The 14,769-nt window shown below is 39.2% G+C and overlaps 1 protein-coding gene across 1 annotated transcript in view; it reads right to left on the bottom strand.

Moving 5' to 3' along the window:
• LOC124998876 (NACHT, LRR and PYD domains-containing protein 3-like) overlaps positions 1-8,592 on the bottom strand; it is a 16,192-nt gene extending 7,600 nt beyond the window's left edge. The window contains exons 1-5 of the mRNA XM_047573507.1: positions 7,962-8,592; positions 6,354-6,473; positions 5,378-5,500; positions 4,066-4,223; positions 1,614-3,411 (exon numbers count right to left, since the gene is read on the bottom strand). Of these exons, the coding sequence (XP_047429463.1) occupies positions 1,614-3,411; positions 4,066-4,223; positions 5,378-5,500; positions 6,354-6,469 (2,195 nt within the window). The 5' untranslated portion in view covers positions 6,470-6,473; positions 7,962-8,592. The remainder of the gene's footprint in view (positions 1-1,613; positions 3,412-4,065; positions 4,224-5,377; positions 5,501-6,353; positions 6,474-7,961) is intronic.
• Between the last annotated feature and the right edge of the window lie 6,177 nt (positions 8,593-14,769).

Below are 14,769 nucleotides of genomic sequence, written 5' to 3'. Positions count from 1 at the left end.
AGTCAGAATGAAGACGTCTGGTTGATGAAAACATGTCTTCAGTTTGACTCCAGAACATTTAGAATGAGTTGAACTCAGTCAACAGTTGTGGAGATGATCTCTGTTAGTGACCTACTACTGTCTCGTCCATACGCAGGAAAAACCTGACGACTGAAATCAAACTAAACACGTGACAGGAAGGAATCACCTGATCTGATCGTTGGCTTTATTTAAATAGATTCAGTTCTGCTTTCATGCTGCAGTTTCTGCAGAGCTCCAGACTTTCTAAGCAACGTCCCATGGTTTAAAAAGAGCTCATTGATTGGACGATGTAGAAGGAGAAGCCCCTCCCTCCCTCCAAACCTGGAAAAACAAGCGGTCGGTGGAAAGAAAGTGGAGAGTCAGCGGCGTTCAGACAATTAAATCAGTTAACGCACGCTGCCTGCAAACCACACCAGAGTCTGGTAGAGCTTTCATTTATTTACTTTTAAATCTCTTTTACTTGCTGTGTTTCCTTTTTAAATGAACTACTTATTTATTCATCTCATCTCATGTTCCCAGGTCTACATATTATTTTTAGACGAGGTGACGGCTCCGTCAGGGTCTGGGCTGGTGTTCATGATGGAGGAAAACCTTTGGTGGTAATGAATGGACCAGGACATCCTGGACAACTATTGCCTCCCACATGTAAGAAGAGTCTGTGGGAACAACGTCAGGCTGAAAGACGACAACAGAGCACATGTTGAAACAAAGATCCCACTGTTCAACGTCGTCTAAGCCTGAAACACATTTTACCAAGAATAACCTGTGTTTAATTCTGTGACATGTTTGGAAGCGACTGATCAATAAAGTTTTCACAAATTACACTTTCTATCGAGAATAAATCAAATGATCACTTTCACTTTCCATGAGAATAATTAAAATGTTTTATTCCAAAGTAATGGTAAAAGTGTACATATATTTATATGATGATGGAACTTAAATATCTTTCACATCTGTTTTAATGTGATGATTCTACTGGACACTGATTTTCCCTCAAGACAAATAAATCTATCGTCTCTCCATCTATATCTATACGTATATATTTTTATATTTTGTTTGTTTATTGCTTTTATTCACTCTTGTATATTTGATAAACACTGGATGAATTTTCTTTTCCTTTAGGACAAATGAAGGATTATCTGATCTTATCTTGTCTGTCTCTTCTAAATTATATCCCCTATAAAGTGGCACTTTGAGTCTGAATGAAACATCCTATACACTGACTTCAGTAGTTGATCTTTTAACACAGTGACACTGATCTGGTTTTAAATCATTAAACTATAAAATCACCTTAACCTCTGCAGTCTTTCATTAGTTTTACCGGGTTCACATGAAGCTTTCATCACTTAAAAATAAAGAAACAGTTCATTAAAACATGAAGGATTAAACACAAACTTCTTCTCCATAAAAGCAAAAATCACAACCAACAAAAACATTTTATACTTTCAGCATTTGAAGCAGTTTCAGAAAAAAAGTCAACAGAAATAAATTCTTTCAGGTAAAACTAGGAACAATAATATTAAAGTAATCCTGAGTAAATCTGAGGAACTAAACTACTAATCTGACTGATTCTGTTAATGATCAGGACTCACCGAGCCTTTCTGCAGTTCCTCACAGCTGGGATCAGTCTCCGTTGTCCCTCCTCTGATGTGTTGTACTGATTCAGGTCCAACTCATCCAGAACCTCCTCTGACATCTGCAGCATGTAGGCCAGAGCTGAGCAGTGGATATCAGAGAGTTTCTCCTCTGATCTGTTCTCTGACTTCAGGAACTCTTGGATCTCCTGATGAACTGAGAGGTCGTTCATCTCCATCAGACAGTGGAAGATGTTGATGCTTCTGTCAGGAGACATTTTATCAGTGTTCATCTTCTTCAGCCTGTCGATGGTTCTCTGGATGATTTCTGGACTGTTCTCTGTCTGACCCAGCAGACCTCCTAAGAGTCTGTGGTTGGACTCCAGAGAGAGGCCATGAAGGAAGCGTACAAACAGGTCCAGGTGACCATTTTTACTGTGCAGGGATTTCTTCATGACTCCATACAGAAAGTCATCCAGAGACTTAATGGAGATCCAGTGGTCTCTCCACAGGAAGTTCTTCAGAACCTCTGTCTTCTTGTTGATGTAACAGTGGAACATGTAGACTGCAGCCAGAAACTCCTGAACGCTCAGATGAACAAAGCAGTAGACTGATTTCTGGAAGATCACACTCTCTCTTTTGAAGATCTCTGTACAAACTCCTGAGTACACTGAGGCCTCTGTCACATCCAGACCACAGCGCTCCAGGTCTTCTTGGTAGAACATGATGTTTCCTTCCTCCAGATGTTCAAACGCCAGCCTCCCCAGCTTCAGAAGAACTTCCCTGTCAGCCTCCATCAGCTCCTGTGGACTCGTCTCATGTCCCTCATGGTACTTGTTCTTCTTCCTCTTTGTCTGAACCATCACAAAGTGTGAGTACATGTCAGTCAGGGTCTTGGGCAGTTCTCCTCTCTGCTCTGTAGTCAACATGTGCTCCAGAACTGTAGCAGTGATCCAGCAGAAGACTGGGACTGCACACAGGATGTGGAGGCTCCTGGAGGTCTTGATGTGGGAGATGATTGTGTTGGACAGCTCTTCATCACTGAATCTCTTCCTGAAGTACTCGTCCTTCTGGGCGTCAGTGAAGCCTCGTACTTCTGTTACCCTGTCAACACATGTAGGAGGGATCTGATTGGCTGCTGCAGGTCTGGAAGTGATCCAGACCAGAGCTGAGGGAAGCAGGTTCCCCTTGATGAGGTTTGTCAGCAGCACGTTGACTGATGCCTTCTGTGTGACATCAGACACAACCTCACTGTTGTTGAACTTCAATGAAAGTCTGCTTTCATCCAGGCCGTCAAAGATGAACAAAAGTTTGCAGACAGCCAGCTGCTCTGCTGTGACCTTCTGTAATGTTGGATGGAAAACATGGAGCAGCCTGAGAAGACTGTACTGCTCATCTTTGATCAAGTTCAGCTCCCTGAACGAAAGCACAATCACCACACTGACATCTTGGTTTTCCAAACCCTCTGCCCAGTCCAGAGTGAACTTCTGCACTGAGAAGGTTTTTCCAAAGCCAGCGACGCCGTAGGTCAGAACCACTCTGATGTGTCTCTGTTGGTCAGGTGAGGCTTTAAAGATGTCGTGGCACCTGATTGGAGTGTCATGGAGGGACTTCATCTTGGAAGCTGTCTCCAGCTGCTTCACCTCATGTTGGGTATTAATCTCCTTACTCTGTCCCTCTGTGATGTAGAGCTCAGTGTAGATCCTGTTGAGGAGGGTTCCTGTTCCTCTTACATCAGTTCCTTCAGTCACATGTTCACATCTCCTCCTCAGACTGATCTTATGTTCATCTAAAACCTCCTGCAGACCAACATCAGCTGGAAAGAAGAACAAACCAGAGACAGAAAGAAAAGAAAACAGACTTTAAATGCTTTAAAGATTTAAAACTGCTCCACCAATTAAATAATGGACAATATGTTGATGTCTTGTTTTTCACAGAACATCTAATAAATATGTCTAATCAGGCGACAAACACACTGCATTTCCTAGAGTAGTTTCACAATAAAAGCCTCCCACTGGCTTCTCGCAGTAATTGACAGAGCAGAGGAATGAATAAAGTCATCAGTAAAGAGTAAAATAAGGCTGATATGTGAAGTGAAGGAAAATCAAAAGATAATAAATGAAACTACATGAATCTAAACTAATACATTATTATACTGATATATGTCAAGTGTTTAATCTGTTCAATGTGCTGCAACTCATCAGCTACTCAGTTTCTACTGTTGCCTACAAACTGATGTCAGCACAGCAGATTCTTTTGTGTTATTTTTCATCAAGTCTGTCTTAAGGACAAGATGTGTGTCTGTGTCATGACATTTCACTGGGAGTTCATTTAAAATGATGTTTATAATGATCTTAAACCCCCCATGCTGTGAAACCCTCAGTGTGTCTGGATCAAACCAACAGGTTTCCAGTAAAGAGTCCATCAGCAGACAGATGGACAGTCTCACTTGTTCTGGGTCTTTGTCCACACTGGGGACAGGAGGAGTGTCCTGATGAAGCAGACTGGTCCCAGTATGAGGTGATGCACTGTCTACAGAACCAGTGTCCACAGCTGCTAGAGACTGGATCCTTCAGGACGTCCTGACACAAAGCACAGCAGGACGGCTGCTCCTCCACAGAAACAGGACTCCTCTTCCTCTCTCTGCCAACACATTTCTTCATCACTAACATCATTTACACATTGTTGATGAAACATATCAACATTTGACTTCACTGTCCAGAAGCTCAGACGCTCACAGGGAAAAGTTTGAACTGACTTCCTTTGATTTCATCTCTCCTGCTTTCATCAGCACCAGTGAACTTCTTTTCCTATCTGTCTGTCTTATTAAACACTGAGTGATCGACCTGAAGTTCACTGATGATACAAACTCAACACTTCCTGCAGAGACTTGACAGTAAAAGCCTTCCATCAAAGAGAGCTGGTTCTGTCCTTCACTGTTTCATCTTTAGTTAGTTCAGTCTGAACTGAGCTTAGAAGAGTCTAACACGTGTTACTGACAGTGAACTGGACTGATCAGATACAGATCACACTCTAACTACACTGGCTGGTTGCTACACACTGACTATGGGAGGAGGAGAAAACTGCAGCTCAGTCCATCCACTAGTAGCCATCTGGAAATCTGTACACGCTTCAACATTAGGACAAATATATCTGAACATTGATGAGTGGACGTTCTGAAATGGAGGTTCTCAGGTGTTTTACTACACAAATACCATCAGTACTTCCTGGTTCTAAACCCAGACTAGGATCTTACCTACCTGCACTAACACATATGGAAGTTTTTCTGTTCCATCAGAGTTTGAATATAAATTGCTCGGTAAATGTAGTTTACATAAAAAACATCAAAAAAAGTTCAACCTCATAAAATTCAACAATAAAAAAATCTACCTAATAAAATTTAACATAAAAAAAATCAACCACAAACCTTCAACCTCCAACTTTCAACCTCTGAAAAAGCTGGACTTAACTTCCGGGTGAGCAGGGAGAAGCAATCGATCCCCGTCTCTATTCATCCAACATCTAGCCAATCAGGTTACGCTCCACTGGTCATGAGGCGACAGCAGCACATAGGACAGATCAGCCATGGCCACCAACACGACTGATGGTGGTTGGAGGTTGAACTTTTGAGGTTGATTTTTTTATGTAAACTACATTTACCGAGCAATTTATATTCAAACTCTGATGGAACAGAAAAACTTCCATAAAAACATCTCCATCATGAGTATAAATATTTCAGCAGAACATTCCTGCTTCAGTTTACATTAGGAACAGACTCTTACTTTGTGTCTGAGGGTCCAGGTTCTTTACTGAAGTCTGGAGGATTTAATTCTTTGGAGAAGTCACTCTTCATAGACAGACAGCTGGAGACTGTAGACTCTGGTCTCTCTCTGTGGTGCAGATATCTGCAACAACAAGTATATTTTATTCACATCATTTCACCTGAAGACAAAACTAAAGGAACAACCATCGACTGGAGACATCTGCAGTAAAGCAGCAGGAAGGAGGAAACACATTCTGGGATGATCTCCACATGTTCTAGACCTCAGACATTCATCGTATACACAGACCAAGGTCTGTATAAGATCATTATACAAAGAGTATGATGTTGATCTGGTTGATGTAGTTAGTCAACTATATTTCAACAATTATCAGTCACATTTTCAGAGACGTTGGTTTTTAATTATGTATTATCTTGACTAATAACAAATTCACAAAATGTTGTCTGAAAATACTCAGGGTACTGCAGTTACCCGTAGCCCGGGGGCTCACAAAAGGAAACCCATTCTTTGGTGACTTCCACTGGTTCAGACTTCAGTCAGTTATTGTCTACAAAGGATTCTGAATCAACTATTAAAATAGTTTATTTATGGTTAGGTTAATTTTTACATTCATGCATGAGCCCCTAAAAATAGAGGATGATGTAATTCCTGCACTTTGAATATTCTCAAATTAACTGTCTGAACTCGAAGATCGTGTTGGTTATGTAATTTAGGTTTTTGTTACAAAAGGATAAAAAATAAATAAATAATAAATAATAAATAATAAATAAATGTGTGAGTGTCGATCTAAAAATCTTTCCAGTTTCTCAGCAACTCATCTTCAAACAGTAGGTTTTTAGAAACAGCCAAATGATAATACTTATCCAAAGAGATATGGCTTAAATGTACTTGAGTAGAAATCAATTAATCATCAGGGACAGAAAACACAGCGTTATTCAAAGTGAGACATATGAATGAGTTGTAGCAGTTCTCTTACTTTGTGTCTGAGGGTCCAGGTTCTCTACTGAAGTCTGGAGGATTTAATTCTTTGGACCAGTGACTCTCCATAGACTCTGCTCCGTCCTCCTCGTCCTCCATCCTCTGGACTTCCATCAGTCTGAGATGGAAACCATTAACACTCAGTTACAGTCAGTCCTCTCCAATCAGATGATTTCATAACTGTCATTAAACCAGAAACCTGGTTCCATAAAACAAGGAGGACTCAGAGAAACATGATTTCAGACTCTGGTCCATACTAGGACCATACATGGCTGTATTGATCTAAATATCGACAGACACTAGTGTGATGAGATCAATAGTTTTCTTACAGCTTCTCTTCTCTACATCCAGCAAATTTCTCAGATTTCCTCACAGAGTTCATGCGAGTGCAGTTTCTCTGAGATTCTGTGCACCTCTCAGAGCCAAAGGCCACCTCAAGGGATAGACTACTTCCTTAAGGGTTTTGTGAGCAAAGAGCCAAAGTTTACGGATGAGAGACAGTAGTAAACACTTTATTTGCACCGATGACTTTATTTTTTACAAATATCAGTGTTCAATGAAAGGTATATTCTGTTGTGTTACTACTACATTGTTGCTTTTGTTTACGTACTGTGTTTTACATAACTGACCACTGTTACAGACTTAGGGACATTTTTCTTATTTTGCACTCGTGACTTTTTCTTTCCTGAGAGTCGCCCCTGGTACTGGAACACCTGGACTCACTGGTTAGGATGGAGGGAGGAGACTTTAGGTAGAGTAGATTTTAGACTATGTAGAAGAAATGAATCAGCATAGAAGGTGTGGATGTAAATTAACTGAGGGCAAATACGTGTGAACATTCCCAACGTGCTGGAATAAATAAACAGATAAACAATGACTGACAACGAAACATGGGATCGGTTTATTTAAGAAGATCTGAGGCCTGTATCATGAAGCAGGATCACAGACTTATGGAGGAAACTTCAGGGTTAACTCTGGGTTTCTGGTTTCATTCTTATGGAGCTATGTTACCATGGTAACTGACTCTGAACAGCTGACCTGCTTCAGGTCAGATATGGAACCTGCATTAAAAATATAAGAAGACAACGTAAACTTAAATAGGTTTAAATATGCAATAAAAAAGAAAATAAATAGCCTGAAATATAAAAACAAAACAAATATCTAAAGAACTTTCTAAACAAAAAACTAAACAAACACGACAAATGTCAAACAAAGGAATGATGGGGAGTCTAACCCCCTCCGCGCTATCTGCCGCTTAACTGCGTCATAGGCCGAAGTTTCACGAAGAGTCACGAGTCAGACACGCACGCGCTGTTCAACTGAACCGAGAAAAGAACGAATCGGTTCATAAAGTGAAACGATACAGTTCGAGATACAGACCCGATACTATAACCAACGTAGTGATACCGTTCATTCAGATCGTCACTGTTCTGGATAAGTTCAGCTGGATAAGTTGGAGTAAAACCTGATACAGGCCTCTGGTTCAGAGTCAGTCTGGGAGGGAACAACACAACTCACAAGTTTGTGTGAATAGTTGAATAAAACTGACTCTGACTCTTCTACAGTCAACACAGAGAAGAAGAAGAATTTAAATATCAACACTCACTCTGCTTCAACCGCTTCTCTTCTTTCTGCTCCGTCGCCTCAAAATGGAGAATCTGAAAAAACTCAGACTGAACACTTTCACTTTCGTTGCTCCTCCTCTCTCCATTTACAGGGAATCGTGTTTAACAGGAGGTTTCTGTTCCAAGTTTTATCTTTTTCTCTCATTTATTTTGACATATTCATTCATATTTAAACTGTCATGTCAACAGCGTCACGACCTTCTGCGCAACATGTTCAGTCTGTGGTCACAGGCGCTTCCTGTCCGCTGTTCTAGTCCACGCGCAAAATAAATAAATAAATAAATAAATAAATAAATAAATAAATATCGTGTCAGTGCGCAGACATTTAATAGGGGGATTGTTTGTAACAATGTGGATAAATGCAAAACCGTTCTGAGCTCCTGGCTACAAAGAGACATCACTGTATTTGGGAGGGTTTTACTGTCTAAAATGGAAAGTTTGTCAAGTTATTTATCCTCCTTTCTCACTGGAAATTTCAGATAAAATGACTAAACTTATCAACAATATAAACTTGTCCGATAATATCGGCCGATATTAGCCGATTTTTGTAATATCGGTTCATACCGTTATCGGTTTTACCACCGATAATGAAAGCAGATAACATAATGCCTGGGTTGTGCCGCTGCGCGCTCCCGCTGCCGCTGCGCGCTCCCGCTGCCGCTGCGCGCTCCCGCTGCCGCTGCGCGCTCCCGCTGCTTGTGGGGTCCTGAGACATTAACCGGCGCGCGATTGATGACCTCATCAAACCGCACCCGGAGCCAAAACTTTATTTTTCTTTTCTCTCCTTTATTGAAAAGGTACAAAGGCAACAAATATGGCATTTTGTACATAGTTTGGACATAATGAATTGACAAGGGAACATGGAACCAAAATGACCAACAAAGTAGATACAATAAAATAATAATAATAATAAAAAGAATAAATATAAATAAATAATGATAAATCAATATAACAGAATTCAAATTAAAACAGCTTTTCCCAGAGGAAATTAGTTCATTAGTCATTCAATTCATTGGGGAATTTCATAAAGATTTCATACAATTTATTTTTGAGCTTTAATTGTAGTTATGAGTTTCAAAGAATTAATATAAATGATAAACTCAGTCATAAATACTGTAAATTTGGGGGATGATTTAATTGTTCTACTTTTTGGAATACGGTACCAAAATGAGTTGCTATGTTTGATCCAAGATTTTAGCCAGTTTATTTTTAAGGTTCCATTAAGGCAACAGAAATCAATAGGTTTTACACCACATCTTTAAATTCTTTGACCATATTGCTTTTTTTCATATAGTGTGGCTTGTTTCTCCAGATAAAATTTAGATTAATTTGGTTAATAGATTTTATTAGTTTATTTGAGATGGCATTAGAGTGGGCAGGGTAGATACATCTTGATAAACATCCCATTTTAGTTAGATAAATCTCTGGAGCCATGAATTTCATTTGGCATTACTTTCTTTTAATTTTTTTTCTACATTCAAGTATTGACTTCGTTTCTGGTCTATTGTAAGATGTACTCCCAGGTACTTGGCTTCTGACTTGACAGGGATGTTACAGATGTCTTTTAGTGTTGTATCATGAATTGCAAATAGCTCACATTTGTTTCAGTTTAAAGTTAATCCTGAAGCTTTGGAGATTTTTTTTTATTTTTTTCAATAGTAGTTGGAATTTGGTGTCTGTCTTGTACAAATATTGTCGTGTCGTCGGCCAGTTGGCTGATGACACCATGAGTACCTAAGACATTTAAGTTTTATTTCATTACAGTTTTTAATGTAAACTGCTAACATTTCTGTGGCTAAAATGAATAAATATGGTGAGATGGGAATTCCTACATTAACATTAAAGCTCGGGGTGGTGCCATGTGATAGCACGACACAGCTGTGATATTCTGATATAATCCACTAACTCATTTCTTAAATTTGATTCCAAAACCCAAGTGTTCAAGAACATGGAAGAGAAATGGGGGTTTTACAGAATCAAATGCTTTATGTCTAAAAGGAAAAGGAAGCCATCATCCCCAATTTGATTTCTATATTCAATAATATCCACTACCAGTCTTATATTATTGTGAATTGATCTTCCTTTTAAAAAGCCAGACTGTGTTTCTGCAATAAGTTTTTTAATTCCTGTCTTAAGACGAGTGGAGAAAATATAGGCGAGTAGTTTATGCTCAGAGTTTCTGAGTGTAGTAGGTCTTCTGTTTGCTATGAATCTAGGTCCTTGCCAGGTTTAGGAATAGATATAATAAGTCTCATGTCTCATTGTGAGTGAAGTATACAAGTTTCAATAATTTCCAGAAAAACTTGATGTAGTAGTTTTTTATGTTTTCCCAGAAACGTCAATAAAAGTCTCCTGTTAAGAGCGAGGCGGCCAATCACACTGTCCCGTTCAGTAATTGTTATTTGACTTATCACATGTTTGTTTGAAGTTATCTTCAACTTTGGGGATATATTTTTCTATATCTGTAAAAAACGTATAACAGTCTTCATTAGAGAATTTATACAATTTGTGGATTTCTGAGCAGATTAGTTTTGGATCTGTGATTTCTACATCATTTACTATCAAGGTATTGATGTTATTTTTCCCTTGTCTTCTTTTTTCAAGACTGCAGAAATATGCAGAGTTTCTTTCGCCGTCCTCCATCCATTTAGCTCTGGACCTAATGAAGAATGTACATTTCATCCAGTTTAGGTCGAAGGTTTAGTATTTTCTGTTATCGTCTTCTGTAGGGTTCAGTTTATTGCAGTGAACATTTAATTGTTTGATAATGTCTAGCTCCCTTTTCTCAAATTATATTTAAAAAATTCCCATTGTTTTGACAGGTGTCATTAGTTCTTCTGAGTTTACAATTTGTGTAATTAGTGATTTTATTTGGTGGCAGTACTCGTCATTCTTAGTTAGACTAGAGTTAAACTTCCAACGCTTATTTGATCTAACTCTCCTGTTCGGCTTAACATACAGATAGATAACACTGATCAGTTAGAGGAGCAGCACAAATATCACAGTTGAGCTCATAACTTAGCAAGTGGTTTGCAATTAGTCAGTGTTGGATTCTGGATTTATAATTGGAAACGAACCATGAGAATTTAAATATTCCTGGATTTAAGCGTCTCCAAACATCAGTTAAGTTAGTAAAGGTGTTGTTTGGATGACTTGCAGAGAATCTAGTAGGAGATTTGTCAAGGATCACCACCTACAGTACCGTTGGTTTGATACTATCTAATTGTAAGCTAACGTGTTCTAATAGGTTTTTATTTTCAGTGCTCCTGTTGTCGCCATTAATGTTAATCAAAATCAATCTGACATCTTCATGAGTATAAGTATCAGCCAATGACCATGACCCTTTAAGTTTGACACCTGCTGGTCTTACAGTGCCATGGCTAAAAGCATTGGTTTCACCAGAAAGTGATCTCTTCAACCTTATAGGTGTTTCTTGTAGAAAAATAATATTAACATCATCAAACCTGGCACTAACAGACATCACAGAAATGTCATTTTCTAACTGGAACATGATTTAAACAGAAACAAAAGTGAATTAATGACAGAATTAACTGTAGGATGTTATGTAGCTTGACCCTGAATGGTACCAAAAGCCTTCAGCATCTTTCCAGCTCTATGTTTCTCTCCTTGAGTAGTTTCACTTCTGCTCCCAACTTTTCTTTTTTCCGTTGCATTCTTTGATTTCAGCCGAGTTAAATTCCACCGCTGCTGCAATGGTGACTGTGTTTTCTTTGAGATCTTTTTTAAAGTCCTTCCTCATGTTTTGAAGTGTCCCAATCGCAGCCAGGATGGCAGCGTTTGAAACGTCTCCGGGTGGGTTTCTGTGCAGCTGGTGGTTCAGAGGGTGATGTTAAGGAGTTTTTTGTGCCTTTGGCGTTTGCCTCCGTGTTCTCTGGTCCGAGGTTGTCATGTTGTAATGTTTGATCACTTTTTTTTCATCTTGAGCAGAATATCTTGTGAGTTTTGAGTCTGAGTCCGTGTTCTCGACGTTGAAGGTTTTCGCTACCCGGAGCTCTTTAATCTTGCCGGAAGTTCCCACCCGGAGCCCAAACAACATTACACAACAAGTAGTTCCGACCAAGCAATCTGATTGGTCAATGAGACATTTAGAACGTGCTCAAATCAGCGTTACAGCGCGGCTGCCTCATCACTACAAATATCACTCCGCCATCTCCACATTGTCACGTCCTGAAAATCTATAACATGTAAATAAATAGGAATAAGTCCACTGGAAGTCAACTTCAATAAAGTCATACATCTGAATTTACTAGCTTCTTTAATAAATCTTCTGTTAGACCGACTTGTTAATTCAGGTGTAACTCATTTGTTCCTCACGTCGGAGATCAAACAGTTCAGTGAGCGCAGAGAAAATATTTCTACAGGCTAAAGGTGGATTAATATGGACTGAAGAGGAATATTCCCTTAGATAGAAACATGATGTTCATGTTGGAAATTATTCCATCGATCTTTGTTCAATACATTTTGACTCTGTGGAGTTACTGGAAATGTTGGGATCATCAGCTGTTCCAGTGAGTCCATGATACGGCGCAGGCTTCAAAATAAATGTGAAACTAGGAGGCCAGTCTGTCTATGGAAACATAGATTTTACAGCAGACATGTTAGTCACTACAAGACTAAACTAACCAAGCAGTTTAGTGTTTATATGTGCGCTATTTATTCAGTTTGGGCAACTCCACCATCTCCATGAACTTTGACGGGACTAGTAAGTTTCCCCGTTGCTAGGTCGTTACTAAGGCTCGGGCTACTTCCTGGAGTAGTAAACTGTTCCATTACACATAGGAGTCTACTGCTGTGCCTGATTGTTTCCAGGTATTAGTCAGGCCCCATTTATTTACATGGAAACGGGAAGCACACTCGCAAAAAAAATTAAATTTTGAGAGCAAAATGTCCATCAACATGAATATATATTTAAATACGCGCTTTATTTTGTTGGTAATTGTTGAATAATCACAATTAAAAAAAATCGCAATATTGCTTAACCAGAGTGTAGCTAGTGTGGCTAACAGGTTGCTTGCTCACTAACACTTACTCTGGGTGAAAAACAACAACAAAAAACACATGCATGTATCGGTACCATGTCGGTTGATATCGGAATCGGAAATTAAGAATGTGGACAATATCGGCTATCGGATATCGGCAAAAAGTCAATATCGGACATCCCTATAAACTTTAAATTCATTTGGAAAAACAAATGCCAGTAAATGAGAAGAGCTGCTGTGGTCAGAGTATTGAAGAGGGGTAGATTTCTCAGTTATGGATGGTGTTCTAAAATTAACATGGCTCAATTCATTTATTTTAAAACTCATTTTGGTTTGGCATTCCCAATGTAATCTTTCAAAAAAAAAAAAAAAAAAAAGGAGGCATTGATTTTTTGTTGCGTTGTGACTATGATATATATATAAACTGCCTGTGAAACTTTCAGAAACTTTCAGACCAACAAGTTCTTCTCTAGTGGATTTTTAATATATAAACACAAGTTTACTCCTCACAACTCATCCTTGTGGAATAATAGATGTACACTGACAAACTGTAAATGCTTGTTTTTGGGGACCTGGTTTGGTAAAGGAATTTGGGCTGTCTCACATCTATTGGATGAACATGGTAATTTCCTAACTCATGAGAACCTTTGTGTTAGATATAACGTTCAGTGCTAAACTAAAGAGTACCATAAAATAACTAAAGCCGTTCCAATTCCCTTTAAAACAATCACTCAATAACTGGTGATGCATTATGGCCACTAATAAGTTTGTTAGAAATACTTTGACTAAACAACACTACCCTTATCAACTAAAAAGAATTTAATTTAAAATGCATAATGATATTTATCCTTGTTTACCCTCCTGGAATAAGGCTCCACATTGTTCTTTCCTTTCTCCCCGTTCAACATGTTCAGTCTTTGTATCACAAATGTGCCTTAATTGTTTGTAATATGACGATACTTCAAAAAAAAACAAACAAAAAAACAAACTTTCAGGATCTATGTGAATCCCATAAAAGGCTCCGCCCACCGGCCAATCAGCTGCTCAGGAAAGAATCACGTGTCCTTTCATTGAGACCTGATTGAGATCGGAGCCCAAACCACTAGAAGAGCGTCACGGCCTGAACGCATCTTCAGGAGATAATCACACAAAGAAGAGGATGTTTTAGCTCAAACACAGCTCAGAATCAGCATCATTTCATTCAGGACAACAACCTGATGTATTGATGTGATGTCACAGCTTTATTGTCGCCCAGGTAACATGATAGAAGGATGTTTTATCTTTTTACTCCAGAGGGGTCACATCTGATTCATCTCTGCAGCTTCATGGCTTCATTAAATCTGAACTAACTGAAACACTGATGTGTAGTTTACACATGTGTTTAATCTGCAGTGCTTTGTCTTATGGCGTCTCTCTGATGTGTTTGACTTTTCTCCTTCATATCTGAGGAGAATCAGTCTTTTTGGATCAGCCTCATGGTTGTGATGGTTCTGCTGAGTTAGAACCCACAACAACACAAACCTGGTTCAGTTAGTGAGTCGATCGTGATACCGCTGATCCAGATCCTCACTGTTCCGGATAAGTTGAGCCGGATAAGTTGAGCCGGATAAGTTGAGCTCGCTTCGTGATACAGGCCTTTTATCTGCTGGAAGGAGAGAAGCATCCTGACAACGAGACACAAACTAAAACCCCGTAGGACCGCCTCCTTTTTAAAATCACGTGGAAACACAACCAGCTGTGACGTAAACCGAGCAGCCAATCAGAAGTCTCGCCCTGGCTGCGACCCGGA

This window comes from Mugil cephalus, chromosome 21 (assembly GCF_022458985.1).
Source record: "Mugil cephalus isolate CIBA_MC_2020 chromosome 21, CIBA_Mcephalus_1.1, whole genome shotgun sequence".
Classification (NCBI taxonomy): Eukaryota; Metazoa; Chordata; class Actinopteri; order Mugiliformes; family Mugilidae; genus Mugil; species Mugil cephalus.
The sequence above is the reverse complement of the archived record's forward strand: the minus strand, read 5'-3'. Positions and strand labels throughout refer to the sequence as shown.